The 26,400-nt window shown below is 50.0% G+C and overlaps 1 protein-coding gene across 2 annotated transcripts in view; it reads right to left on the reverse strand.

The window, feature by feature from the left end:
- Nucleotides 1-2,926: 2,926 nt before the first annotated feature.
- The window catches only part of GALNT10 (polypeptide N-acetylgalactosaminyltransferase 10), a 217,749-nt gene continuing 194,275 nt past the window's right edge, over nucleotides 2,927-26,400 (reverse strand). The window contains exons 8-12 of one of the 2 annotated variants that reach the window (XM_045902165.3): nucleotides 22,435-22,542; nucleotides 17,243-17,464; nucleotides 13,548-13,664; nucleotides 7,425-7,574; nucleotides 2,927-6,897 (exon numbers count right to left, since the gene is read on the reverse strand). In XM_045902165.3, the coding sequence (XP_045758121.2) occupies nucleotides 6,739-6,897; nucleotides 7,425-7,574; nucleotides 13,548-13,664; nucleotides 17,243-17,464; nucleotides 22,435-22,542 (756 nt within the window). In that variant the 3' untranslated portion in view covers nucleotides 2,927-6,738. The remainder of the gene's footprint in view (nucleotides 6,898-7,424; nucleotides 7,575-13,547; nucleotides 13,665-17,242; nucleotides 17,465-22,434; nucleotides 22,543-26,400) is intronic. The other variant, XM_064596621.1, reaches the window with a different exon arrangement.

Here is a 26,400-nt window from a genome sequence, read left to right on the forward strand (position 1 = left end):
CTGGGATTTTGCAGCTGTAGCTGTGAAGAAACTGTCGCAGGGACTTTTCCCAGATTGTGGACACCCCCAGGATTCAGGCCTCAGCTTCTCAGGCTGAGAGGCCAATGGTGGGGGAGCTTAGCGCTCAGCTCTGGCGAAGGCAGACCCATCATCCCCTTCCTCCCGTCCCCAGGCAGGAACCGGCAGGAGATCGGATGCTACTTCCATTCCAAGTGGCTCGTGAACAAAAGCTGGGAAGTTGCTAAGAAACCAGCTTTTCTGAGGGTTCACCAGGTTTTCCTTTGTTTCTATGGCCTGGTGTGTGTGAGTGTGCGTGAGCACACGGAGGGCCATCACCCTGCCAGGACTGCAGCAAGCCGGACCGGCAGATGAGAGCTGCAGGCTGCCCTGGGACGCTACCACGGCCCCCGGGGATCACCAAGCCAGGCAGCCCAGGCGTTGAGGGGGAACAAAGGGGAGCCTGCAGCCAGTGGTGGACAGAGCTGTGAGCAGCTGCTTGAAGGAAGCTTTGGATACCCAATCCCGACCGCTTCAGCTATAGCCCTGAAGCCCTCGGGGCGGGAGATACCAACAACAGAACCGAGAGGGGATCCCACTCCCATCCCCTCGTTGAGCTTGGAAAATAAATTCTTGATGAGATCAGGGTCACTACAAAATATAATGTAAGATGTAAGATTTATAGGACTATACCAGGCCTGGCTGACCATGATCTAATTTGCTCCCCATTGTCATATGGGAAATCTGAGGCCTGGGAAGGAGAAGGCACTTTCTCAAGAACACATACTGTAGGGGCACATGGTAGGGGTGCCTGGGTGGCTCAATCGTTAAGCGTTAAGTGTCTGCCTTCAGCTCAGGTCATTGATCCCAGGGTCCTGCTCCCTGGCAGGAAGCCTGCTTCTCCCTCTCCCACTCCCCCTGCTTGTGTTCCTTCTCTCTCTCTCTCTCTCTGTCAAATAAATAAAATATTAAAAAAAAAAAAGAACACATAGCGTATCACAGATGTTAAGAGCACTCTCTCTCTCAGAAGGTCTATGGGCTGCGAGTGGAGGGAAAAAGCCTAAAGTAGGGGCGCCTGGGTGGCTCAGTCATTGGGCGTCTGCCTTCGGTTCAGGTCATGATCCCAGGATCCTGGGATTGAGCCCCACATCGGGCTCCCTGCTCGGCGGGAAGCCTGCTTCTCCCTCTCCCATTCCCCCTCCTTGTGTTCCCTCTCTCACTGTGTCTCTGTCAAATAAATAAATAAAATCTTAAAAAAAAAAAAAAGCCTAAAGTATAAGCTGGAACTCTATTATTCATCCATTTGTCCCTTTTTCAAATACTTATTGAGCCCTTACTCCGTGCCAGGAGCCCCAAAGCCCCAATCCCAACTAAACACAGAGAAAAAGAGAATCCAAAACTTTGGGCAAATTGCCAAGTTGTCCGCATCTGTTTCTGAAGGAGCCTGCCACTCTCACCACCAGAGCTCCCACTCTGTCTCTCTCCAGCTAAGTGCTTTAGATCCTTGCCTTCTACTCTTGCTTGTGGGCTTGGGAGGACAGGGAGCTAAAATGGATGAGAAATGTAATTTCCCCCTGTCCTCCCGCCTGCTCCAGGGAGGAAGGACCTGAACCGTGAGAATCCAGCTGCTTTGGATTTTTCACTCTGTAGGCCCTGCGTGCCTACTATATGCCCAGCACCTTGAGCAAGTCATTCCTGGCTATACACATCAGCCATGGAAGGGCACGTCTGATGCTCTCACCCTGCCCAGTTAAAAATCCTCTAATGGTTCCCACTGCTTTAAAAATGAAGCTAGAGACTCCTTCACATGGCCCACAAGGCCCTGCAGGGTCTGGCTTCTGCCCACCCCCTCCTGCTTTTCTTTCTCCCCCACTCTGCTCACTGACCATCATACCTGTCATGCTCCCCCCACAGGGTCTTTGCACCTGCTGACCCTACACATGGAATGTTCTTCCCTCTCTTCCTTTTTTCCTAGTAAAAGAATTTAATCTTTTTAAAAGAAGCCATTGAAATTTTAGAAGAAAATTAATTTAATACCGACCTTCTGGTTCCAGTGCTCAAAACCTGCCACTGTGGCAGGTGAACTGGTTCTCCCCTCCTGTTCATCAGCCTTCTCCAAGCTGTGGATCCACAGCGCCCTCTGGTGGGCTCTAGGTGACAGCACCAGCAGGCAGCTTCTGCTCATGGTCATTGGCAGTTCCAGGACAAGTCTCAGCCACAGAACCACAGGTGGAGTTGGAAGCACCATCCAAAAACTTCCCGTTTTATGGCAGAAAACTGAGGCCTAGATAGGGGGCAGCATTTGCCCGAGACCTTACAATTCGTTGCAGAGCCAGGCCAGCCAGTGCTCTTTCTACCACACGGTATTACATACATCTAATATTCAAAGCATCACAGTGTTTTGGTAGGTAGAAACTTGTGGCTGATGGGTGAGCATCAGAAATGAACTATTTCATGTTGCTCTACCCTCCTGAAATCTTCAGTTCCTGGCTGTGGTCTGTAGGACCCTTTGTGGGCTACTCCACCTAAACCTGGGAGCTTAGCTCCTTCTGTGCCTCCAACATGGGAACTCTTTCCTGCCTCAGGGCCTTTGCACTAGCTGTTCCCTTTGCCTAGAACTCTCTCCCCCAAACTGCCTCTTGGCTCACACTCCCTCATGTCTTCTAGCTCTCACAGAGAGGCACTCTCTCACCGGCCAACCTAATGTTGATCCTCACTCCAGTCTCTCAAACATCTTGTTTCGTATCCTTCATCACCCTGTTCACATCTAGAATCATCTTGGTTAGTTGTCAGAGGTCTGCTTTCTTCTCTAGAATGATGGCTGTTGGGAACTTGTTCAGTATCCTGGGTACTGAGCAGACACTCTTCGAATACGTGGGGAATGATGGGGTGGAAGTTGGCGTGTGACAAGAACAAGGCAGACAGCATGTTACAGAAAGTCTGTCGGTTTATTCAACAAGTCACAATCACAATTGTACACGGTAAGTCAGTTCTTCACAAAGGCTCACTTTTCCAGGCAGGAGAAGAGAGGTTGGTGGTCTTGAGCTTTCTGTATGGAATACTCAGTCTGCCTTCTCAATATTCCTTGCCTGTAGTCCCTTTGGGATCCCAGTGTTCAAGCCAAAAACGGGGCAGAAGCCCAACCCTGTTATCTGACACGGCAGAATCGAAGCCATGTGGGGAGCAGGTGTTAAGAGGGCCCTGTCACCGGGGATGTAGGTCCAACTCTGGCAGTGCACCTTGGCTCAAGATCAAGTTTGGACTGAAATATGACTTGGATTTTCACAAAGAGAAAGTAGAAAGGAATTCCAGAGCAGGACTGCACTCCTTGCCCCTCTCCCACACTTAAAAATCTTCAGAAAACACTAAAAATGCACTGCCTCCCAGGAATTATAAAAGATCACCCAACCTGTACAAACTAGGATCGCCGAAGCAAGGAATCCAGGTTTCTCAGTTACTACTGTAAAGTGCTTTGCCACTCTTTTGAGACTCCAGAGACAGAAAAATGAAGACGCACGGAAAGAAACATGGAGTCATTTTAAAGGGTATCATCTCTTTCTTCAGGAGAAAAAGAAATTCAACAGGTAGGTTTGCAAAGTGAAGATAATGTGGACTTGGGGATCTGCTGCATCAGCAGCGAGAGGTGCTCCTTCTCCCTTAGGCCTGTGGGAGTTCCCCTCTCTGCCTTTGAACTAGTTCTTCCTCAAGGGGAGGATGGCTAGTTCCGGGATGGTTTTCAAAGTTGAAAGCACCAGGCAGAGGCACACAGTGGGATGGCTTTTTACACATGTGCCTGAACACTTGGCCACCTCCCAAGGCCTTGTATTTCCAGCAAAGATGTTCTCTGCATTGCAGAATGCTTCTGGAGACCCCCTGTGGAAAGGCTGCTGGTGGGCCCCGTGGTCATGATACTTTCCAGCCACACCGCTTTGTGACCGTCTGCCAGAATAGAGAGAGCAAAAGGGGCCCACACCGTCACCCATTACCCAGATGAGAGCACCCCCCAGACTCCTGGCTGCTTTATTGAGCAACAGGGGGCAGGTGAGCAGGAACCAGAATCTTTGAGACAGGTGGTTTTCAAAAATGAGGCCAAAACAATGAGTGGTCAGTATTTGTCATCCGTCCGATGGTCAGCTAAGCCATGAACTTCTCTCTTTCCTTTCCCTATTACACACTCTGGCCAGTCCCAGCACCTCCGGATAAGGGCTCACAGCAAGACCTGCTCAGGGGAACTACCCCTCCCTTGCTGAGGGGGTCAAACCAGACTTGAAAGGAGAACCAAAGGCTGGGAAAGAGGAAGGCTGTGGCCTGCTTGCTGCTCCTGCTGTCCACACGGGTCCTGGTCTTGCCGAGGACACGGCCACCCACTTGGAAGGGGACCACTTGGGAATCTAGCGAGTGCTCGGCACTCTGTCTGCAGGCTGGGATGGGGGACTACAGGCATGGCCTCCAAACACGGCCCTCTCCCTGGGGCTGCTGAGGCCCTTCCAGGCCATGGACTAAGCGAGTTGTCCAGCTGCCCTTTTAATTTGGAGTGTTCCTTCCACGAACTGGAACAACTCTCGCCTCTGGCCCTCGAGGGACTTCTCCGTCTCAGATCCTGCTCTAGGCCCAACGTCTCCTGCTTGAAACTGGAAGTTCAGAAACACACACTCATCCAACAGAAACAGCACACACCACCACTAATGTTTCCCCTCCCCCCAACCCTGCCCCTGGAGGTTTGTCTAGCAAGGCACTAGGAAATTATTCAAGTTTAGGGATTTGCTGTACATTTGCATTTTCTTTTTAAAAGGCACAGTTTTTATTTTAATGATGCTGCATTGCTTTCTGAGGATGACCCCTAATTCAGCTCTCCAAACTGCAACACTCCTGTTCTCCTAGATCCTGGAGGGGGCCTCCTCTTCGGACTCCTTCCTATCGAGGACCACTTCAAAAAATAGAGCACTCATCTGGAAAAGACATGAGGGATCAACAAGCAAGCTTCCACGAGCACAGGTGGCCAGGGCAGGGCTCGTGCGGGGGCAGAAGTGGAGGGAGTGATGCTTTGCCAGCTCTATGCTTAATCGGGGTGGTGATGGTGGTTGGGAGTTTATGCCCCCACCCCCCAGATAAATGATGGCCTTGAGATCAGCCAGCATCTCAAAGGCAGATTTGTGGCTCTGTTCCCAGATTTATGTTGCATTTAATTGCTAAATGACACAATCGAGAGATCCAACTCTAATTGGAACACTGATTTCCAGTATTTCCCGGACTAGCTGGTGGAAGCCATTGGCTGTGGCATGCAATTTCCATCTCTGAATCAGTGGGTGGCAGGCTGGTTACAGCAACGATTCCTATTAGTTTGGGAGCCCTCTGGGAGTCTGACACATAATTAACAAAAGGTAAACACGAGGGACTGGCATGGAGCTGGGTGTACACCTGCCTGTGGGGTGCTTTACTCCAGGGGAGGGTGGGGGAAGTTTGCAGGGCTTCGGAACTGTGCTGAGGACCGCATCATGCCAAGGTCTCTGGTGCGAGCTGACGGACACAGGTCACCCCCCCCACCGAAACCACCAACCTCGGATTTCAAAGCTTGTCTCAGGCTGGGGGGCTGCCTTGGCTGTACTACACTTGGCTGGCTCTTTTAAATCACAGCATTCCAGAAATCCATACTGGGTGCTAGAATACCAGAATCCCAGGTAGCATTCTAGGTTGTGATCCAATGATAGAGTTCTTGAAAAATTCTAGAGTTCTATATGAGAACTAGAGCCGTGATGAGGTCAGAGGCTGGGCATCTTGCCCACCTTGGAGGCCTCCAGACATTTTGAGGTGAGCACCTCATACGTCTGCTCCTCTCTTAGGGCAGGTAATTGCCCAAGACAGAAAGAGGAAAACAGAAGCACGGCTCAGGGGAACTCCGCCAGCATATCTAGTTTGGGGGGTCTTCTAACTAGGCCCTTTCCACAGGCCCGAGGCCAGGTGAAACACACCTCTGAGTAGCTGGTGGCTGAGCTGTCCTGTGCCTGCAGAGCACTAACGTGGACATTTCCAGTGCCCAGAGAGCAAGGAGAGCCATCCCATGCGTCCGTGGCAGCAAAGGAATGTCTGGGGGTCCCACTTCTGACCCCAGGCCTGGCAGTTGGCCAGTGCTCAGTATTGAACGCCATGAGGGTCCGGGTGAGACCTTTGATCACATCATCTGGGGCTGTGACAGAGCACGGAAGCTGGGCGGTAACTGCAGCTAGCCCACGACAGGCAGACACTGAACGGCTGGCACCAGTGGCCCGGAGAAAGGCCTCCTGCCCCCCCTCTGCTGCAGATGGGGTCACTGGTGCTACAAGCTGCCCACACAGGCAAACGTTGCCCCTTTTCCAGAGGACAGTCATGTATGAGCCATCTGAAGGCTAGGCAACCTTGTGGGACCCGTTTCGGGGTGGCCTAGGGCTGCCCTGGCATTCCTCCCACATAACGCTCAAGGGATCGCAGGAACAAAGTTGAGAAGGCCCTCCTGGATTTCCATGATGCCATCGGGGGTTAAAGCAGGCACTGCTCTCTGTGAGGCCTCTTGTGGGGTCTGTTCTCCACCCCACCTCCAGGCCTGGGCTTCAGGGAAGCAGGCGGACCCCTGCTCCAGCTTTAAGAGCCCTGCGTGCCCTAGACCGGCGGGCCAGCACCTCTCACATCACGGCGCCCACAGAAGCCCTGCCTCCCTCGGAGAGGAAGTCTGCAGCGGGGCCAGGCCTGCTGAGGACACGTGAGGGCTCAGTCCCTGTTAAATTTTTCCAAGACTGTCGAGTTGGTGTGTTCGAACAGCCATTGCTGGGTGAGAGAAGAGGGGTTACAGGTGTTCATGAAGATCCGGTGGTCACTCTCACTGCAGTCCATGCAACTGTCGCTGACCGGGTGGTACAGGGTCTTGTCCTAGGAAACAGGGAGGCCATCAGCCGGGCGGCGCTGGGGACACGCCCAACAGCAGCAGCAGCCCCGGCAATGCGGCCCCGAGTGAACACGGGGCTGGCTGGCCAGCCACCCGCGCCCCGCCAGGCTTCCCTGCTCCGCCCGCCCTGGCCCGGCCCCGACCGAACCCCGGCCCGAGCCCGGCCCGAGCCCCGCCCGGATGCGGGCGGAAGTGACGCGCCACTTCCGGCCCGCGCCCTACGCAAGCCCGGCTCCCGCCAAATTCCACCGGTTCTCATGATGCCTTTTGCTTTGTTTTATAATGGACTCAGTTGCCAACATTTAAGATCCTAGAGGTTTCACACAAAAATCTTGGATTTCTGGCCGCTCTCGAATAACTGAGAAGTCGGGCATGGCGGGTTTGTGGGACAAATGCGTGAGTGAGTGGGCTCGGGGCGGGGGGAAGGAGGGAGGCACGGCGGCGTGTTTATCTGCTTGTCTTTTTCTAAATCCAGCCCGTTGCCCTGTCCCGCCCACGCCGCCTGCCTTACTTGGCGGTACTTCCACAGCTGGTTGCCCTTCATGCTGTGGCAGTCATAGAGGGTGACTGGGCTGGTGTGGGAGATGGCGTCAAAGCAGAACTTCTTGGTGTGCTGGGGGTCTCCGGGCCGGATGTCCTCTCTCCAGGTGAAGGTGAACACCTGTGCATACAGGGACATCGTCACGGGGACGGCAAAACCAGGGGACTTTCTCCCTTTTGGAGTGATAGTTAAACACAGAGATCCAGAAAACACCATTGACCACACCTGTTCCAATCACCCAGCTTCAAGTTACCAACTCGCGGTGGATCTTGTTCCAGCCCTACCCCCACCACGACCCCCCACCCCCACATTATTCTGAAGCAAATTAGAGACCTCACATCATGTCAGGTGTAAAGAGTTCACGGAAGTGCCATTATAGCAATAAAAAGTTACCACGAAGTCCTCAATGTCATCGGGTAGCTAGAGTTCAAGTGCTCTTGCCTTGTAAGTTTCTTTTCATAGTTTGAATCAGGATCCAGACCAGGTTCACATACTGCATTTGGCTGAGAAGCGTTTTTTGTTTATTTTTTCCAGCAGCTTCATTGAAGACTAACTGGCGTACAATAGACTGCGCACATTGGAAGTGCACAATTTGATATATCTGACTTGTTTACAGCTGTGAAACCACCACCATCATCAAGGTCATGAATATATCCATCACCCCAAAAGTATGCTCACATCCCCTATGGTCTCTTCCTCCTGTCCCTCCTCATTCCCCGTGCCTCTGGGCAACCACTCCTCTGTTTTCCATCACTAGAGATTAGTTTGCAAGTGCTAGAATTTTAAATAAAAGGAAGCCTACAGTGTGTATTTTTTTTTGGTCTGATTTCTTCCACTCAACATCATTTTGTTAGGACAGCATTTATCAATAGTCTGTTCCTTGCCATTGCTAAGTAGTATTTCACTGCAACGTACTCCTTTTACCTGTTCTTAGACATTTGGATGGCTCTCAGTTTTTGGTTATTACAAATACAGCAGCTAAGAACATTTGTGTACAAGTCATTGTATAGACATATACCTTCTTTTCCCTTAGACAAATAGCTCAGAGTGGTATGGCTGGATCATACGATAGATGAATGTTTAACTAAGAAACTGCTTTCCAAAGTGCTTGTACCATTTACATTCCGACCAGCAGTGTATTCTTCCAGTTCCCCTACATTCTTGCCAACCTTTGGTATGGTCAGTCTTCTGAATTTTAATTTCCATTTTTCCAACGGAGTTAAGCATTTTTTAATGTGTTTAGTTGCCACTAATATACCTTCTTTGCTAAAGTGTCTGTACAAATCTTTTGCCATTTTTAAAAAAAGAATTTATTTGACGGAGAGAGACACAGTGAGAGCAGGAACACAAGCAGGGGGAGTGGGAGAGGGAGAAGCAGGTCTCCCGCTGAGCAGGGAGCCTGATGTGGGGCTCGATCCCAGGACCCTGGGATCATGACCTGAGCCAAAGGCAGACGCCAAACGACTGAGCCACCCAGGCACCCTGCCCATTTTTAATTGGATTTTTTTCTTATTATTGAGTTTTGAGAGTTTTATATATTTTGGATCAAAGTCCTTTATCAGATACATGTTTTGTAAACATTTCCTCCCAGTCTGTGGCTTGCCTATTTTCTCAATAGTGTCTTTTAAAGAACAGAAGTTTGTTTTTGTTTTTTTGTTTTTGTTTTTTAAAGAAGTCCAATTTATCAGTGTTTTCCTTTTATGGATTGTGCTTTTGGTGTTTTATCTAAGAAATCATTGCTTTATCCAAGGTCATGAACAGTTTTGCCTACGTTTTCTTCTGAAAGGTTTTAGGTTTTAAGTCAATACACCATTTTGAGTTAATTTTTCACATATAATATAAGGCATGTATTGAACAATTTTGGGGGGCATATGGATATCCAATTGTTCCAGCACCATTGGTTGGAAAAGACTATCTTTTCTCCACCGAACTGCCTTTCAACACTGGCAAAAACTGATTGTCCATATACATGTGGGTCTATTTTTGGTCTCTTGATTCTGTTCCATTGATCTTTCTTTATGTCAATACCACACTGTCTTGAATGCTGAGAGTTTGTAATGTATCTTGAAACCAGGCAGTGTGCGTCCTTTAACTCTGGACTTCCTTTTGCAAGTTGTTTTGGCTATTCTAGGTCCTGTCCATTTCTGTGTGAATTTTACAATCAGCTTTTCACTTTCTGTAAGAAAAGCCTGCTAAGATGTTAGGATTGTGATGAATTTACATAGTGGTTTGGAAAGAACTGACACCAATACTGAGTCTTCCAATCTCTGGACATGGCACAGATCTCCACTTACTTGGGACTTCTCTCTTTTTTACCAAAAATGGTTTGTAGTTTTCAGTGTACAGGTCTTTTGTCAATGACAGATCTGAGGATTATATTTTTTTTGGGTTATAATAAGTGCTTGTTTTTAATTTTAATTTCTGATTCTTCATTATTCATATATAGAAATACAGTTGATTTTTGTATCTTACAACTTTGATAAGTTCATTTATTAGTTCTGGTAGTTTCTCTGTAGACTCAATTGAATTTTCCACAAAGATGATCATAGAGTCTTCCAAATAAAGATTGTTTTCCTTTTTTGCCCACCTGCAGGACTTTTCTTTTTCTTGCCACAGGTTAGAACCTTTAGTACAGTGTCAAATAGAAATGGAAGGTTGGAATCCCTGTCTTGTTCCTGATCTTAGGGGTAAAGCATTCAGATTTTCACCATTAAGTATGATGTTAGCTGCAGGCTTTTTATAGATGACCTTGATCAAGTTGAGGAAGTTTCCTTTTATTCCTGGTTTGACGAGAGTTTTTATCAGGAATGAATGTTGGATTTTGTCAAATGCTTTTTTTCTGGGTAAAGGTGATTATATGGGGGGGGGCGGTGCCTGGGTGGCTCAGTTAAACGTCTGCCTTCAGCTCAGGTCATGATCCCAGGGTCCTGGGATCGAGTCCTGCATTGGGCTCCTTGCTCAGCGGGGAGTCTGCTTCTCCCAATTGTGCTCTCCCCCTGCTAGTGCTCGCTCTCACACTCTCTCTCTCAAATAAATATATAAAATCTTTTAAAAAAAGGTGATTATGGGCGCCTGGGTGACTCAGTTGGTTAAGCGACTGCCTTCGGCTCAGGTCATGATCCTGGAGTCCCGGGATCGAGTCCCGCATCAGGCTCCCTGCTCGGCGGGGAGTCTGCTTCTCCCTCTGACCCTCCTCCCTCTCATGCTCTCTGTCTCTCATTCTCTCTCTCTCAAATAAATAAAATCTTTAAAAAAAAAAATCTATAAAAAAAGGTGATTATATGGTCTTTCTTTTTTTTTTTTTTTAAAGATTTTATTTATTTATTTGAGACAGAGAGAATGAGAGACAGAGAGCATGAGAGGGAGGAGGGTCAGAGGGAGAAGCAGACTCCCCGCCGAGCAGGGAGCCTGATGCGGGACTCGATCCCGGGACTCCAGGATCACGACCTGAGCCGAAGGCAGTCGCTTAACCAACTGAGTCACCCAGGCGCCCTGGTCTTTCTTTTTCAATTTGTTAACATGGTGAACCTATTGATTAATTTTCTAATATTAAACTCACCGTCCATTCCTGGGATAAATTACACTTAGTCATAATGGATTATCCTTTTTATATATTGCTGGATAGGATTTTCTAATTATTCTTTCTTTATTTATTTGACAGAGAGAGAGAGACAGCGAGAGAGGGAACACAAGCAGGGGGAGTGGGAGAAGGAGAAGCAGGCTCCCGGCTGAGCAGGGAGCCCGATGCGGGGCTTGATCCCAGGACCCTGGGATCATGACCTGAGCCAAAGGCAGACGCTTAATGACTGAGCCACCCAGGCGCCCCTGGATAGGATTTTCTAAAATTCTGTTTAGAATTTTTGCATCTATGTGCATGAGGGATACTGGTCTGCAATTTTCTTATAATGTCTTAGTCTGGTTTTGCTACTAAAGTAATGCTGGCCTCAAAATAAGTTGGGAAGTATTCCTTCCTTTTCTGGAAAAGTTTCTGTGGACTTGGTAACATTTCTTCTTTAAGTGTTTGGTAGAATTCACCAGTGAATCCATGTGGGCCTGGATTTTTCTTTGAGGGAAGGTTTTCAACTGCAATGTCAGTGTCTTGAATAGAATCCTGTTGTTTTCCAGTCGGGCTGGTGAGAGCAGGCACCATCCCTGGCCCTGTGTGAGCACTGGGCGCGGTTCCCTCTCATCCTCTCAGGATTTTTCCAGCCCAGGAAGCTCCCTCACACCCGTGCATGGATCAGTACTCTACCAAATGTACCAGAGGGACTCGGTAAATCCCACAAGTTCTCTCTGTGTCTGGCGCTCTCCTCACCTGTATTCTATTTTGTGAATTCTAGCCACATTGGTCTCCAACACTGTCAGCTCTGTCTCCCCAGCTCGGGAGTCTGCTTGGCTTCCCTGGGTCCTCCTCCTTGACCTGTGGCCTGGAGACTCTCTCAAGGAAGGACTGGGACAGCTATAGGGCTTACCTTGTTTGCTTGCTATCCCTCAAGGATTATTGTCCTCCATTGGTTGATGTCTGCTCTCTTGAAAAACAGTTTTCTACATATTTTGTTGGTTTTTCAATGCTTCTGGCAGGAGGGTAAGTCCAGTCCACATTACTCCACTCCAGCTTGGCCAGAAGCAGACATGATGGTGGCCAAGGAGTGGTACTGGCAGCTCCTGTCTCCTGATGGTTTGTTTCCCAGGCCTCTGTAACTCAGGGGCTGCATTTTAGATTCTTATTTCTCCCTTTACAGGCTCACCACAGCTCTCTGCTCAGGGTTGAGAGCCCTGGGGGATCTAGATCCCACTGGGGCAACTGGGCTGCCATGCTTCCCATTTCAGATGGGGGAGGCTGGCACAGCCACGCACCCAGGCACCATTTTGTTGCTTGTTTGAGGGAATCCTCAGGCATTAATGTGGACTCTCTGCCACACAGTGAGGCTCTTCTAGGCTGAGCAACTTGGGCACATTCTATCCAGGCCCTGTGCTGTTTCTGGTCTCTCTTAGGGTCCTAGAGTGGGGTGGGTGTGGGGAAGCAGTCACATGCTGCCTTGGAGAACTCAGGAGAATCGGTGAAGGAGAGCCACTTCTAATAAGAATTGTTATCAAGAAAGGAGGGGGGAGAGCAACAAGGATTTCCGAGGGAGGAGCAGACACTGTCAGGCTGGGCACTGTGCCCATCGGAGAGGCGGTGCTCTTCCTTCTCAGCATGCATACCATGCAACCCTCCTGAGTTCTGTTTTTGCAGAGGACCCACAATGTAGGCTTCTATCCATGTGCACTTCCAAAATGCCAAAAAACCCATAGTTAGGAGACTATAAAAATGTACCCTTGAACCAAGATTCAGTGGATGTGGTGTGGTTTGGGGGTTATTGCTTAGAGGAAGGGACCACGGAAAGCTAAATGCAGTTTCTTCAGAGTGGTGCCTTTTCCTGCACTGCTGGCTTGCACTCTTCATTCTTCGGATAACACCCCTAGGGCATGATCTCCTGGGGAAGCCACCCTCTCCACTCTTCTCCCCATCCTTCGGTGAGGCTGACCACACCCCGGGCTCCAGGAGTGGGCATGTGACCTGGGCCTAATCAATAAGAGGACTCTATCACATCCCTATTGTAATGGGCTCAGGAAAGCCACTCAGCACGTGAGTGCCCCAGGGCTTTTCTAGAACTCTGGAAAGGGACATGCCTTTTCACGGAGGGATTGGAAGCCTTTGTTGCTGGTGGTCCCATCTGCCAACACATGGGAAGAGCCAGGTGAAGGACGAAGCCCACGGAGAGGAGGCAGAGTTGAGACCCTGGAGGGGTCCCACTGAACATCACTTAAGCTTTTCAGCAACATGAGCCAGTATGTTCTCCTTTTTGTTGAAGGCCATTTAGGCTGAGTGTCTGTTGTATAACTAACAGACCAGATTGGTGATTTCATTGCAATGTGAAGGATTCCTCTTTCTAAGGTGTTCAGGAAGCTCTTATAACTCATCTCCTGGGCTAACTTTTGTCAGTCATCATTGACCCATGGCCTCTCTCTCCCAGCCCTGACCATGTGAGCATTCCAGGCTGCATACGACACAGGGGAGCTGGTTGCCGGTCCCGGAGGAGTGGCCCTTACCTGCATGTTGTTCCAGGCAGCCTCCCCGCGGCCCCGGACACAGCTCTCCAGCCTCAGCGGGGAGCCCAGGGCCCCATGCTTCGTGTCGGCACACAGCCCTGTGCCCACATTGTGGATCTGAAAGAGACAGAAGGAAGGAGGGGACCAGTGAGCACCTTGAGATAACCCCCTGGGACCATGCTGGGGTGGGAGGAGGGAACCCAACAGAGACATCAGATGGGGAAAGTGCTGCACGGTCTTAAAAAAGCTTGGCCTGGGCTGGGGAAAGTGCCCTGTGCCTCTCAATACAGGAATACTCAGTCCACAGAGAAGAACTCTTCCAGAGCCTACTTTGTCTTAGAGCATGCAAAGTCACAGGGTGCTGGGGGTGGTGGGAGGCCTAAAGGGGGGGGGGGGGGCGGTATTCAAAGGACTCCCTGGCTCCCCTCCCAGAGAATTTGATCCACTAGGTCCAGGAATTGAATTTTATTCCCATTCCAGGTGATCCAGGGACCATACCTTGAAAACCACTCTAGAAAAGGACATGACATCTTTGCTGTAGGGTCTCGGACTCTGCCTTCTAGAGCAGGTGAATGGCAAAAGGTTCTCAATCCCAAGAACAACAGAAGTTGCAGTGAGACAGGTGTGGTGTGGTGGGAGGAGCCCCAGGCTGGGAGCCGAAGGCCTCACTGCTCCCAGTTAGCCAGCATCGCTGGCTGATGGCCACCGTGATGGTGCCGTATCCTGGAGTTCCTGTGGGGTTCCTGCCTCAAAGAAGCACTCGGTTTTGACAGAGGGTTTGGAGGTGTGGTGGTCGTGAGTTATCCTGTGGTGGCCACCCAGTTATCCTGTTGCAGGGAGTCTGACTGCCCAGCGGCTGTGTTCTGAACCCACTGTGTCTGAGTGGAGGCCATGCTGCTTCCAGCCAGCATCTGAGGGTGGCAGGGGCACCGCAGCAGGCCCGTTCCTGGGGATGCCAGATTCCTCTGATCTGGCTTAGTTACTTGGCTCAAGCTTCCTCAGGGCATCTTTGCAGTTTGGGACTCCTCCTGTCCCAGCCCTTCCTCCTCCCCTCACCCCCTCCCAGAGGGCAGACCAGCCAGCCCCACAGTGAATCTCCCAGCCTCTCCTGGCTCCCTTCTTATTTATTCTCTCAGGTGTTCCCCCAACAAGTCTTTTGGTGTCTGTTTCTCAGAGGACTGGACCTAATACAGGGGAGAAAGCCCATAAAATGGCAAAGAAATGAAGAGCTTCATGAGGGAAGTCAACATGACACATCCTTGTACAGGTGTTGGGTAGGGCTGGCCAGACAGCTTAGTCAGTTAAGGTCCCTCTAACTTGCTGTGTGAAGTTGAACAAGTCATACCTGGTGTTTCTGCTGGCCCAAATGCATCTGTCCTTCCTCTGGTAACAACACCCTGATTTCCCTCCCCCTCCCCCTTTTTTTTTAAAAAGATTTTTTTTTTATTTATTTGACAGAGAGAGACACAGCGAGAGAGAGAACACAAGCAGCGGGAGAGGGAGAGGGAGAAGCAGGCCCCCTGCGGAGCAGGGAGCCCGATGCGGGGCTCGATCCCAGGACCCTGGGATCATGACCTGAGCAGAAGGCAGACGCTTAACGACTGAGCCACCCAGGCGCCCCCCCTCCCTTTTTTAAAAAAATATTTTATTTATTTGACAGAGAGAGAGACAGCGACAGAGGGAACACGAGCAGGGGGAGTGGGAGAGGGAGAAGCAGGCTTCCTGCCGAGCAGAGAGCCCGATGCGGGGCTTGATCCCAGGACCCTGGGGCCATGACCTAAGCCGAAGGCAGATGCTAATGACTGAGCCACCCAGGCACCCAACACCCTGATATGCTATGGGGCTACCACTCCTTGTCCACCCTGCGGCCTGTCAGCGTATCTGTCCCACCCCTGCTTGTCCTGTGGACCGCTGCAGACCCAAGAATAAGACCTTTGCCGGCTTTACTGGGAAGGAGGCATATACTTTCTGCTGACTGGCCAAGCTGATGGTTTGTCAACCATCTTGCTACCCTCAGCATGAGGCTAACACAGAAGGAAGCAGAGGTAAACAGGAGAAAAAGAAACTGACATCATTTGAGTCCCTGGATCCAGGTGTGTCCGAAGCAAGAGCTACCCAAAATTTCTACGAGAATTAATACATTTCTCTTTTCACTTTAAATTGGACTTCTGTCACCTACAAGTAAAGGAGATCCAACTCTTATGCTCATTGTCCCCAAACCTCAATATATCCATCTATAAGGGAGTGGTTCCTCTCAGCTCAGAGACCCAGAAGCCAGAATCTGGTGACGGAGTGCTTCTCGCCCTGGAAGATGGCCTGTGTCCCCCAGCAGGACTGGCTTCCTAAGTGTATGACATGGGCAGCGGCCCAGGGCCCCTCAGCCAGAAGGGCCTGCCATTGGCTTAAAGTTTTGCTATCACTGTCTTGAATTTTTTTTTAAAGGTTTATTTATTTGTTTCAGAGAGGGGGTGCAGAGCGAGAGCGAGAGTGAGAATCTTTTTTTATTTTTATTTATTTTTTTTATTCTTATGTTAATCCCCATACATTACATCATTAGTTTTAGATGAAGTGTTCCATGATTCATTGTTTGTGCATAACACCCAGTGCTCCATGCAGAATGTGCCCTCCTCAATACCCACCACCAGGCCAACCCATCCTCCCACCCCCCTCCCCTCTAGAACCCTCAGTTTGTTTTTCAGAGTCCATCGTCTCTCATGGTTCATCGCGAGAGTGAGAATCTTAAGCACAATCCCCACTGAGCACAGAGCCCAACTCGGGGCTCCATCTCACAACCCCGAGATCACGACCTGAGCCAAAGCCCAGAGTCAGACACTCAACCGACTGAGCCACCCAGGCGTCCCATCATAGTTTGATTTTTAGTAATCTGATTTTTGAATTTGTAAGTGAAACCTGATAGGACAACGGAGCACGAGCGTGAGCAGAGCTGATGACACACTACACGTGCATCCGCTGTACCTTTCTCCTGTGTTTGCATACAGCATCTGTGATGCCCCACAAGCACAGCATCCCGGGGGTCCCGCATGCACGGGAGTTTGGCAAGACTCAAGTTACGGCTATGACTAAGTGGGGTGCTGGCAGGTCTGAAGGCCACCCTTTCCTTTCCAACCAGGACTAGACTGCACAAAGGAGGGCCATGGCATTCTGGGCCGATGAGTTCTATCGTATCCTCTTACTTGTGTTACTGCCCTGGACCAGCCACGGCTCCCCTCACCAGCCGCAGATAACCGCACAGAAGGAAGAATAGGACAGCCCATAGTTCGCTTTCCTTCCACCCTTCCTCACTCATCAGCAAGCTGCAGGGAGAGCGTCTTGGTAGAAAGTACGCATTATCAACAAGTGAAATAAGATCAGCTGAGTCAGTTCTGTGCAGGGTTTGCACTGTTCTGGTAAGAAATACATATGCATGCACAAGGGTTGAAATACAGATTGTGAAATTTCACCCATCTGGCACATGAGTTAAATGCTCTTCTGTTTGCATTTAAAACTGGCACTGCAGAATATGAAGATGAATGGTAAGATTTCTGCTAATAATTTAAGGTTTTAATTTTTCCCTACTTAGAACATTAAATAGCAAATAAAAAAACCCCACCACCACAAGGCTAGAATCAGGAGAGCTGCATCTGCATTTTGCACTGGGCCCCACTTATGTAGCCGCCCGGGCCCTCCGGACTCACCTCCCCCCAAGCTGCGGCGGGGGGCTCCACGGGCGGGTAGAATTTGGGCAGGTCCCAAGCAATCTTGGTCATAAACCACTTGAAACTCTTGCAGTTAAGGGAGCTGCGCAGCTTCTTCTGGGCGGCGACGTCCCCAGCAGAGAGGTGGCGGTACTCGGGCCGGCGCTGGTAAATGTGCTCGGCATACTCATCCATCCACACTTCCGCCACTCGCTTCAGGTTCTGGAGGGCGACAGGCAGGTGGAAGGGTCAGGCCCTCCGAGGGGCCGAGGCCAGGGAGGGAGGGTCGGGGAGGGGAGCAAGGGTCCTGGAAGTTGAGGTTAATCCTTCTTATTTTACGTTGCATCAAAGACCCTAGCCCCACCGTGTTTTTAAAGCCTTCTATACTTACTTATGCATGGTTTTAGGACTCTACAACTACTGGCTGAATAAAAGACGGCTGGTGTTTTACCCGCCCATCTTCCACCCCCTTTTTCTGTCTCCTCTGCCTCACCGTCCTCTCAGGGGGCTTCAGGAAAAGGTACAAGAACCAGCCTGACGAACGGGAACCAGCACGGGCATAGGGATTGGCCAGCAGCGACCACGTGACACACGCCGAGCCAATCAGAATCAAGAGGCGGCGGTCTTGGCAATTTCACCGGAGCTCTAGGGAAGAATTGCTCTGTTTCTGCTTGGATTGCTGGGTAAGGTCTGACGCGTGAGGTGGAGGCCGGAGCTGCTGGGCCACGGGGACAACCTGACCAACGGTGAATGAATGAAGCAGAGCTGAGGCCTAGACGAGAAACACACTCCTCCTTTTAGTACCTGAACCCGGCCGTGCCTGAAGTGAGCACTATCCCGGGACCTTCCGTTCACTGAAGTCGGTAAATTCCCTTTCTGCTTATGCCAATGTGAGTTGGGTTTCTGTCATTTTCTACTGAGTGCTGACCAAGTTGCCTGGTGAAAACAAATGATAATTTGCAACCCAAAGGTTGCAGCAGCTGGAATTTTAAATAATCCTTTGAGGTGCAAATTTGCTGCTACGTTTGTTATGAAACACAAGGATAATCAATAAAAAAAGGACAACCACATTATTGGCAAGTAGGGGCAGCAGGCAGGAAAACCACCTGTTTGTCGGTAGATTTGGAGATAGAGGAAAAGTGAATTCGTCCGTGTAACCAGGAGGAAGATTCCTCATTCCATCTGTAAGTGTACATACCACCTGCTGAGAACCACAGACGCCTGGTCTGGAAGAGCACAGCTTCAGGGTTCAGGCGAAATTCTCTGTTCCAAAACATCTTCCTCCAACCCCTGGCTGTTGTCGGAAATCTGCCTTTCAACTCAACATTCAACTCTCCAGGCTTTATCTCTATGGTAAAGGTCGCTCCCCCACCCCCACCGCCACCCCGGCCGCCCCCACTGCAATCCAAATTTTCTTATGAAGCGTAAAAGGGAGTTAGCATTTTAAGCTGTATCAGTCATTCACACCTCAGTGTAAATGACTGCTCCAGAAGCAGAAGGTAAGGCAGGGGTCGACAAGCGTTTTTTGTAAAGGGTGAGACTGTAAATATTTGAGGCTTTGCGGACCATATGGTCTCAACTCTGAGGTAGTTATAAAGGAGCTCTACACATTATGTAAATGAGTGGGTGTGGTGATATTCCAATAAAACTTTATGGACATTGAAATTTGATTTTCATGTATCACAAAATATTCTTTCATCTTTTCACCCTATTTAAAAATGTAAAAGTCATTCTTAGCTCATGGGCCACACAAAGCAGTTTGCTGACTCCTGAGCAAAGAGGAAGGAAGCCAGCAGGAGGGGGGGCTCCATGCCAAAGGCAAAATTTGCCAACTCCTCCATTGTGCTGACTCTTGAGTTTGGGACTAGGAAGCCATTAAATTTCCTTGCCAATGCCTCATTCTTTCTGAGCACTGAAGAGGTTGACAGTGGGTTAGAAGTAATTAAGGAACAGTGTTCTACCTGCCAGGCCCCTACATGGCAAAGGCTGGGCTTAATTTAAAATTGTGCCCCAAGGAAGCTGAAAGCCTAAAAAAGCCTGCACACCTGAAGACTCTTCTTTTTCCAGTCTGCCCACCCAGGTCCTTTGGCACACTAATTTGCTCATGCCACAGGGATGCTGAAGAACTGCTAGTTTTTTCTCCAACCACAGGCTAAAGTGGCCAATCTGACCAAATTCACCAGTGTGATGGTAAAAAGATCAAATCACACAATACTTTAATTGATCCTTAAATTACTATTTTAATGAATATTGCACTTTTTAGACATGCCTCTCCCAGATTTTGAACTTTTGTACAGTTGACTGTTTTGACCAAAGTAAAGGACTTTACATTTACTTCTATTACATCTCCCCTTGCTAGAGTCACACAAAGGACTCTGGGATTTTAGGAGGCTGCGTGCTCCTCTCATCCGTCCCCCTGACATCTCCCTAGTTCCAGGTCCCAGTCCTGCTGGAAGCTGCTCTGCTCTTCTTGTGCTTGCATTACAGAGATTTGCCCAGATCCTTGGAATAAGAGGCCTTTTTTTTTTTTTTTTTTTTGGCGAGTTTGAATGGGTTTCTGTTACTTCTTTCTCTAAGATCCCTTTCCCAGGGGCAGAGACAAGAAGGATTTTTAATAAATTTAGTAAACAAACTAAGACTGGCTACTTGTTCTTGAGGTAGGCAAGCTGCTGGTTAGCTCATCCTTCTTGAATTGCCACTTCACTGCTCTCTAGCTGTTTGTCCTGGAATCTGACAACTTTAGTAAGACTGAGGTTTCTCTCTTTATGTGGCTCTTTTAGGACTTTTAGACAACCTCTTCTCAAATCTATCAAAATGATCTTCTAGGAGATAATGCTCTAGAAGAATTTGGCTGTTAAAACAAGAAGCAAACATTTACAATATGATCTGCAACTCAATGAGAGTAGTTAGATACCATGATAAAAATTCAGGGGAGCGGGCGCCTGGGTGGCTCAGTTGGTTAAGCGACTGCCTTCGGCTCAGGTCATGATCCTGGAGTCCCTGGATCGAGTCCCGCATCGGGCTCCCTGCTCGGCAGGGGGTCTGCTTCTCCCTCTGACCCTCCCCCCTCTCATGTGCTCTCTGTCTCTCTCATTCTCTCTGTCTCAAATAAATAAATAAAATCTTTAAAAAAAAAAAAATTCAGGGGAGCTTGATTCAGGCATCTTTGTGGTCCTGTAAACCTACGTGGGGTGCCCCTCTGATTGTTAACTGGTTTAAAGTCACCAGGAGACTGATAAGATACTGAGAGTTGAAAAAGAAGTTAAAATGTTTAAACACGGAATTGAGAGAAGACATTGAAATAAACTTCCCAGTCTTGTTAACGGATGGTGACATTAACACTAACAACAGCAACCACTGTTTAAGGGACAATTGCTCTGTGCCAGGCACTGGTCAGACCTAAGTGGGTTTGAATTCTAGTTAGTTAATGTCTCCACATTTCACTTTCCTCATCTCTCAGATGGGGATTAAAAGCATAGGAGAATTAAGTTCGATAGATATGTAAGATGCTTTGCATGAAGTCTAGCTCACAGGAAGTTTTTATGTGTTACTACAGCTAGCTATTATCCATTGAATTCATCTGTGGTTCAATAAACAGGAGGTCGTGGTGCCTTTTAACCAGGTGGGTCTTATAAATGACCAGAGAAGAAAAGGCTGCTTTGGAAACGATCCTGCTGAGGGGTCAGAGGTGTCCCCACGGTCCCACCACTCCCAGTAGTTGGGAGTCGCGCGCGCTCTTGGGCTTACTGAGCGACTTTGCACTGTCTTCGTGTCTGGCGTCTTTCTCGGGGCTTGCCAACAGGATCTCAGAAGAAACCTGATTCCTACCTCACTTGCTGAGTCTAGAACCGGCCGCGCCCCCGCGTCGGATGGGCTGTCCGAAGCGCCGAGCGCCGGTGCCTGGCTGTCATTGTAATCTTCTACCACTAGAGGGCACTGCTGGCTCTCTTTTTCTTCAACGCGGGGCCCAAAGCAGCCCCGGCCGCCTCCGGAGCTCAGCTCCCACCCACGGATGGAGCCCGGGCTCCCGCTGCCTGGTGGAGCCGCCCAGTCTTCTGCGTAACTTGCAGGACCGGGGCTCTTCGTGACCCCGGGCCTACAGTTCTGCACGGCATCCACTGTCGGGTGATATGGGAGGGGAAGGCGGCGGCAGGGCCGAAGGAGGCTGTCTGGACTGATGCCAAACAGGCTCCCACGGAGTGTCTCTGTCGGGAGGGGTCTCCACCAGGCACAGCTGTGCCGGTTACCTGGTTACCTTTCCAGCTTACCACAAACCTCTCTGCGGCCCTCTTTACCTTCTGGGGCCCTCCCCCCGCCCCATTTTTCTCTTGTGGTCACCTTGATTTTTTTTTCTTCCTCAAGACACTTAATATTTTAAAATTTAAGGTTTAGGGGAAGATCATTAATACAAAAAACAAAACCAACCCCAAAACAAGCCTCTGGCTAACAGAGTTCTATGTGTAGCCAGTGGCCAATTTAATTCAAGCAATGATTAATACAAACCATCTTAAGGTAATGAAATAGTTTGACACAGAATTTTTGGCAGTGAAAGTGGGGGAGGGAGCGGGGGGGGGGGGGCGGTAAGAGAAAGACACTGACATTTATTAGCCACCCTCCTGCCAGGAACTTTTAAGTGCCTTGCCTCAGGCTTTCCCCAACACACCACTCCACCTGTATTAATATTTATCTAACAGGTTTCTTTAAATCACTCCTGGTCTAACTTTGCACCTACTTCAGCTTTATCCTAAGTAATCAGATCTGGAAAATCACAAGTTAGCTACACTAATACATATTAATTTCTAATGCACATTAATTTAAACACATGTAAATAAAAATGTTCCTATGTCTGGCACCTAAAATCATCTTGTCTGTCACTTGGGGAAACTGTGCCATCTCCTTAATTCTCTGGCAATGCTAAGAGTTGTGAAAAATTAGCTTCCTTTGAACAAAAGAGGAAACACAGGCTCAGAGGAGTTAAGGCTCTTAAGGTCACAAGGAATGGGTGGTTAAGCAGGGCTTTAAGTAAGTTATTTTAAATTGGATTTCACCTAGAGAGTTGGGGGGAGTGGTGGCACGCACATCCTCACACCTGAGTCACTTGGCTTGGAGTCCCAGGTATCTCGGGAGGTCTCTGTTGTGCTGATGGGCCCAGCCCCCTCCCGCCTCCCCATCCAGGGGAGGCACCACCTTACCCGGGCCAGGCTGACTCCGGCGGGAACCTTGTAGGGTACATACTTCCGGTAGATATGGCCCACCCTGGAGCAGGGGATGTCCTCCATGCGGCCCCCACACATCCACACCTGCAGGGCGGGAAGGGAGAGAGAAGATGATATTTCTGTCTCTCATTCACCATTGCCCCCAAAGGTCATCGTCGCCTCCTTCCATGCATTCACTGAAAGCATCAGCTTGGATTGTCTGCTAAATCCCCCATTCACAGAGCGAGGAGGAAACCACGGTAGTACCAGCAGTGGTTTTAAATAGCTGACAGCGTTGAGTGCTTTCTCGTTGCCAAACGCTATGGGACAAGCTCCCCACGCACAACTGCATGTAAGCCTCATCAGAAACCCTATAAAGCGGGTAGTAACGGAGCTCCACTTTACAGAAGAAGAAACCAAGGCTCAGAGAAGCTAAGAGGCTTGTCTAAGGTCGCAGGGTTAGTGAGTGGCAGAGCCAGAATTTAAACCCCGCTTCAGCTGACTCCAGCTGAGCAAGTGCAAGTGCGCGGACAGCTGTGTTGAGAATTCTAAGGTGGCAATGGGGGCTCAGTGGGAAGGACCGCGGGGATCGCTTAGTGATGTCTGCCACAGGTATGAGAGGGGAAGAGATGGCACACAGGCTCTGTATATTTACTGACTGTGGCCTCAGGTTCTGGAGTTTCCTCCGAGATCTCTAAGCCCCCTGCTGGGTCACCCTGAGCAGAGACAGCAGCCTCCCTGCCCCGACTTCTCTGCAGTCTGGCTCCCTAAGCCCCGCAGCTGCTGTCACTGTGGAGGGGAATCCCAAGTTTCTCCTCGTGTTTCCCTACAGAGCTGGCATTACAAAGAGCTCCTGAGCTTGATGCATGTTGGTCTGATGGCAATTTGGGAATTCTTCCTAAGTATGCTGACTCACACCCACTGCGGAGCCCAGGGTAAACGGACCCTCCTCAGCAGTCCTGACTTCAAATCCTAGCTCAGCCACTTACCAGGTTTGTGACTTTGATCAAGGTACTTAACTTCTCTGAGACTCAGTTTCCTCATCTGTGGAGGATTACATGAAGCGGGCTTTGGGGATGAGATATCACATGTGAGGCGCTTACTTAGCACAAGGCTTGGCACACGGTCACAGCAGTGACATGCGCCACAATGATTCATTCAGACATTTGACTAATATGTATGGAGTATCCGCTACATGCTAAGCATTGTGCTGGGCACATACAGTGGTGAGTCTGCCAAAGCCCTTGCTCTCATGGACAGTGACTATGGTGCCCAGCTCCAGGATGGCCCCCAGTGAGCCTTGCTTTCTGGTATTTGCACCTTTAGGCAGTTCCCTCCCAAATGTGTCCTGTGAGGACGGACCCGTGTAACCAACAGAAAAGTGCAGAAATGAAGGTCATAAAAGACACCGTGGCTTCTGCCTTCCTTCGGGACCACTTGCTTTGGGGCCCCCAGCTGCCATGCCGTGAGGTCATCAGGCAGCTCTGTGGAGAGGTCGGGTGGTGAGGAGCTGAGGCCTCCTGCTTATCGTGTGAACGGGCCAGCCAGGTGAGCGAGCCTCTGAGAAAGGGATCCTCCAATCCCAGTCTATACCTCACATGCCGGTGGTCCTGGCCGACACCTTGACTGCAGCCTCGTGACAGACCCGAGCAGAACTGTCCGGCTAAGCCTCTACTAACTGCCTGAGCCACACAAACCTTGCCATACTTTCACTGCGGCTTTAGGAGGGGATATGGGAGGTATGCGGTGTTCTTTTCCTGTGGCGGTAGATAACTAACACAAAGGCAGTTTCAGATAGTGATGTGTGCTATAAGGGAGCCAAAGCAAGGCCAGACTCACTGTATGGATCTATGGATCTATGAGAGGTTCCGTTATACTGGTCAGGGAAATCCTCACTTCGAAGGGAATATTAGACACGAGATTTAAATAATGAGAAGGTAAAAGTAACATAAAGATCCGAGGGGTGAGAGAACAGGTGGAGAGAGGAGCAAGTGAAAAGGCCCTGGGATAGGGCGAGGCTTGGCTTAATCACTGAACAGAGAAAGCCAGAGGCCTGGAGCAGAAGCAGAGATTGGAGGGGAGATCAGAGAGGTGAGCAGGGACAATCATGAGGGTCTCACAGTGCAAAACAAGGAGTCTTCAGCAAAAGTGTTTAGTGAGGGTGACAATATAATCCAATTTCTATTTTACCAAGATGACTCTGCCTGTGGGGTGCAGAATGGGCTAGGGCGCAGGGAGGGCCTGGGAGGCTCTTGCAGATAGAGGCAGTCATGCTTCGGTTTTGTGGACGCTGTGGTGATGGTAGGACTCAACTGTACTTGGGACGTTACATATATATATTTATTTAAAATGGGCTCCACGCCCAGTGCGGAGCCCAATGCAGGGCTTGAACTCATGACCCTGAGATCAAGACCTGAGATCAAGAGTCAGTTACTCAACCGACTGAGCCCTCCAGGCGCCCCTCGGGGTATTATTATTAATGTCATTCCCCTGTTCCCTTGCTTATGAATGAGGAGCAGGAGTGGGAACATCTGCAACCCTGTTTCTGTGCAAAAGAGTATTTTTCAGCTTGTACGGCTCAATGGCATAGTGGGGATCTGGGTTCCTGTCTTAATTATTTCACAGGCTCTAGAAGGGCTGCTTTTCCACCTCATGCACCTGGGCATCCTCAGTCCCTCATTACCCTCCGCAGCCACTGTCTCCAACCACCCCGGATGTACTGCACCCAGGGTTCCTGCAAGGGGATATGTATGCATGGGGCGGCAATTAGTCGAAGTGCTGCCTGGAGAAATGCAATTATAGTCTGATCTTGGGGGAGAAAAAAAAACTGAGCAAGTCAATAGAACAGAACATTGGTCTTGAGATAATGGGCTCCTGATGGTAGATTAATGTCAAGGCCAAGCCAAGAAGTTTATTTTCAAAGCAGGAGATATTGATCAGGCGCCAGCATCCCATAACAATAACTCTTCCTTTATACAAAATGACTGATGTGGAAGTGATGCTTTTGTCTGGTGGATATTGCCCAGCTCGGCGCTGGGCTGCCCCTGCCTTTCGGAAGGGAGAGTGGCGCTGAGCAGGCGGGAGATACCTTACCCCGCTCTATTTTTGACTGTCTCCTGGGCAGTTGACTAGGCCGGCGTCCAGCTCCCCGGACTCCATATTAAGCTCCCATTAGCTAACGAGGATGCGTCTCCAGCTCTGCCTGGCAGGGAACCTTCCTTTATGAAGACAACAATCAATCTCCAAATCCTTCTCTTTGCTGTGACCTCTGGTTTCTTTGGCCCTGACCACGCTGGCCATCAGCCTGAAGGTTCCTGAAGGACCAGGATGTCCTTGATCTGCTGAGAGGTTTGAGGCATCCAAAATATCCTCAGACTGTCAGGACGTCCGGAGCCCAGAAGGAGTCCTGGTTTGGGATGACGGGTTTACTCCTCAGCCTCCCTGCCCTGAACATGATCCAGTGACAGCCGACTCAGAATGGGAACTGCCTTCAGACTCACAGATCCCTATTCAGCTGAAGCTGCTGCCAACTCCCGAGTCCTCTGGGAGCACCTGAACAGCCTGGAAAGGGCCCAGTGCAGGGCGCACCCAACTCTTCACAAGTCCCTCTAGCATCTTCCAAGCGGTCAGCACCTCTGTGGTGCTCGCTGGTTATGTGGCAGGATCCCAAGACTGGAGGGGACTCTCCCACCAGGAACAGGACAAAAGCTGGAGGCACAGAACGGGGTCCTGACTCGCCCCGGGGTGGGGTGTGGCCAGAGGTGCTCTTGATCCCAGGTCCCGTGGTCCTGCTCACGGCCCTGGTCCCCCGTCTGTGTACCGTTAGGGCCCTCTCCCGCCTGCCTTCACAGCCGAGGCAGCTGTCCTCGAGACCCAGGACAGCCATGGCACGGGGGCTCTGAGCACAGCCCCCCATTCCCAACGCCGCCTCGTGCGGCCGTGTGGCTACGAGGCCCTCACCCC

This window comes from Mirounga angustirostris, unplaced genomic scaffold (assembly GCF_029215605.1).
Source record: "Mirounga angustirostris isolate CCGP_5_RB_7025 unplaced genomic scaffold, mMirAng1.0.hap1 SCAF_7, whole genome shotgun sequence".
Lineage (NCBI taxonomy): Eukaryota > Metazoa > Chordata > Mammalia > Carnivora > Phocidae > Mirounga > Mirounga angustirostris.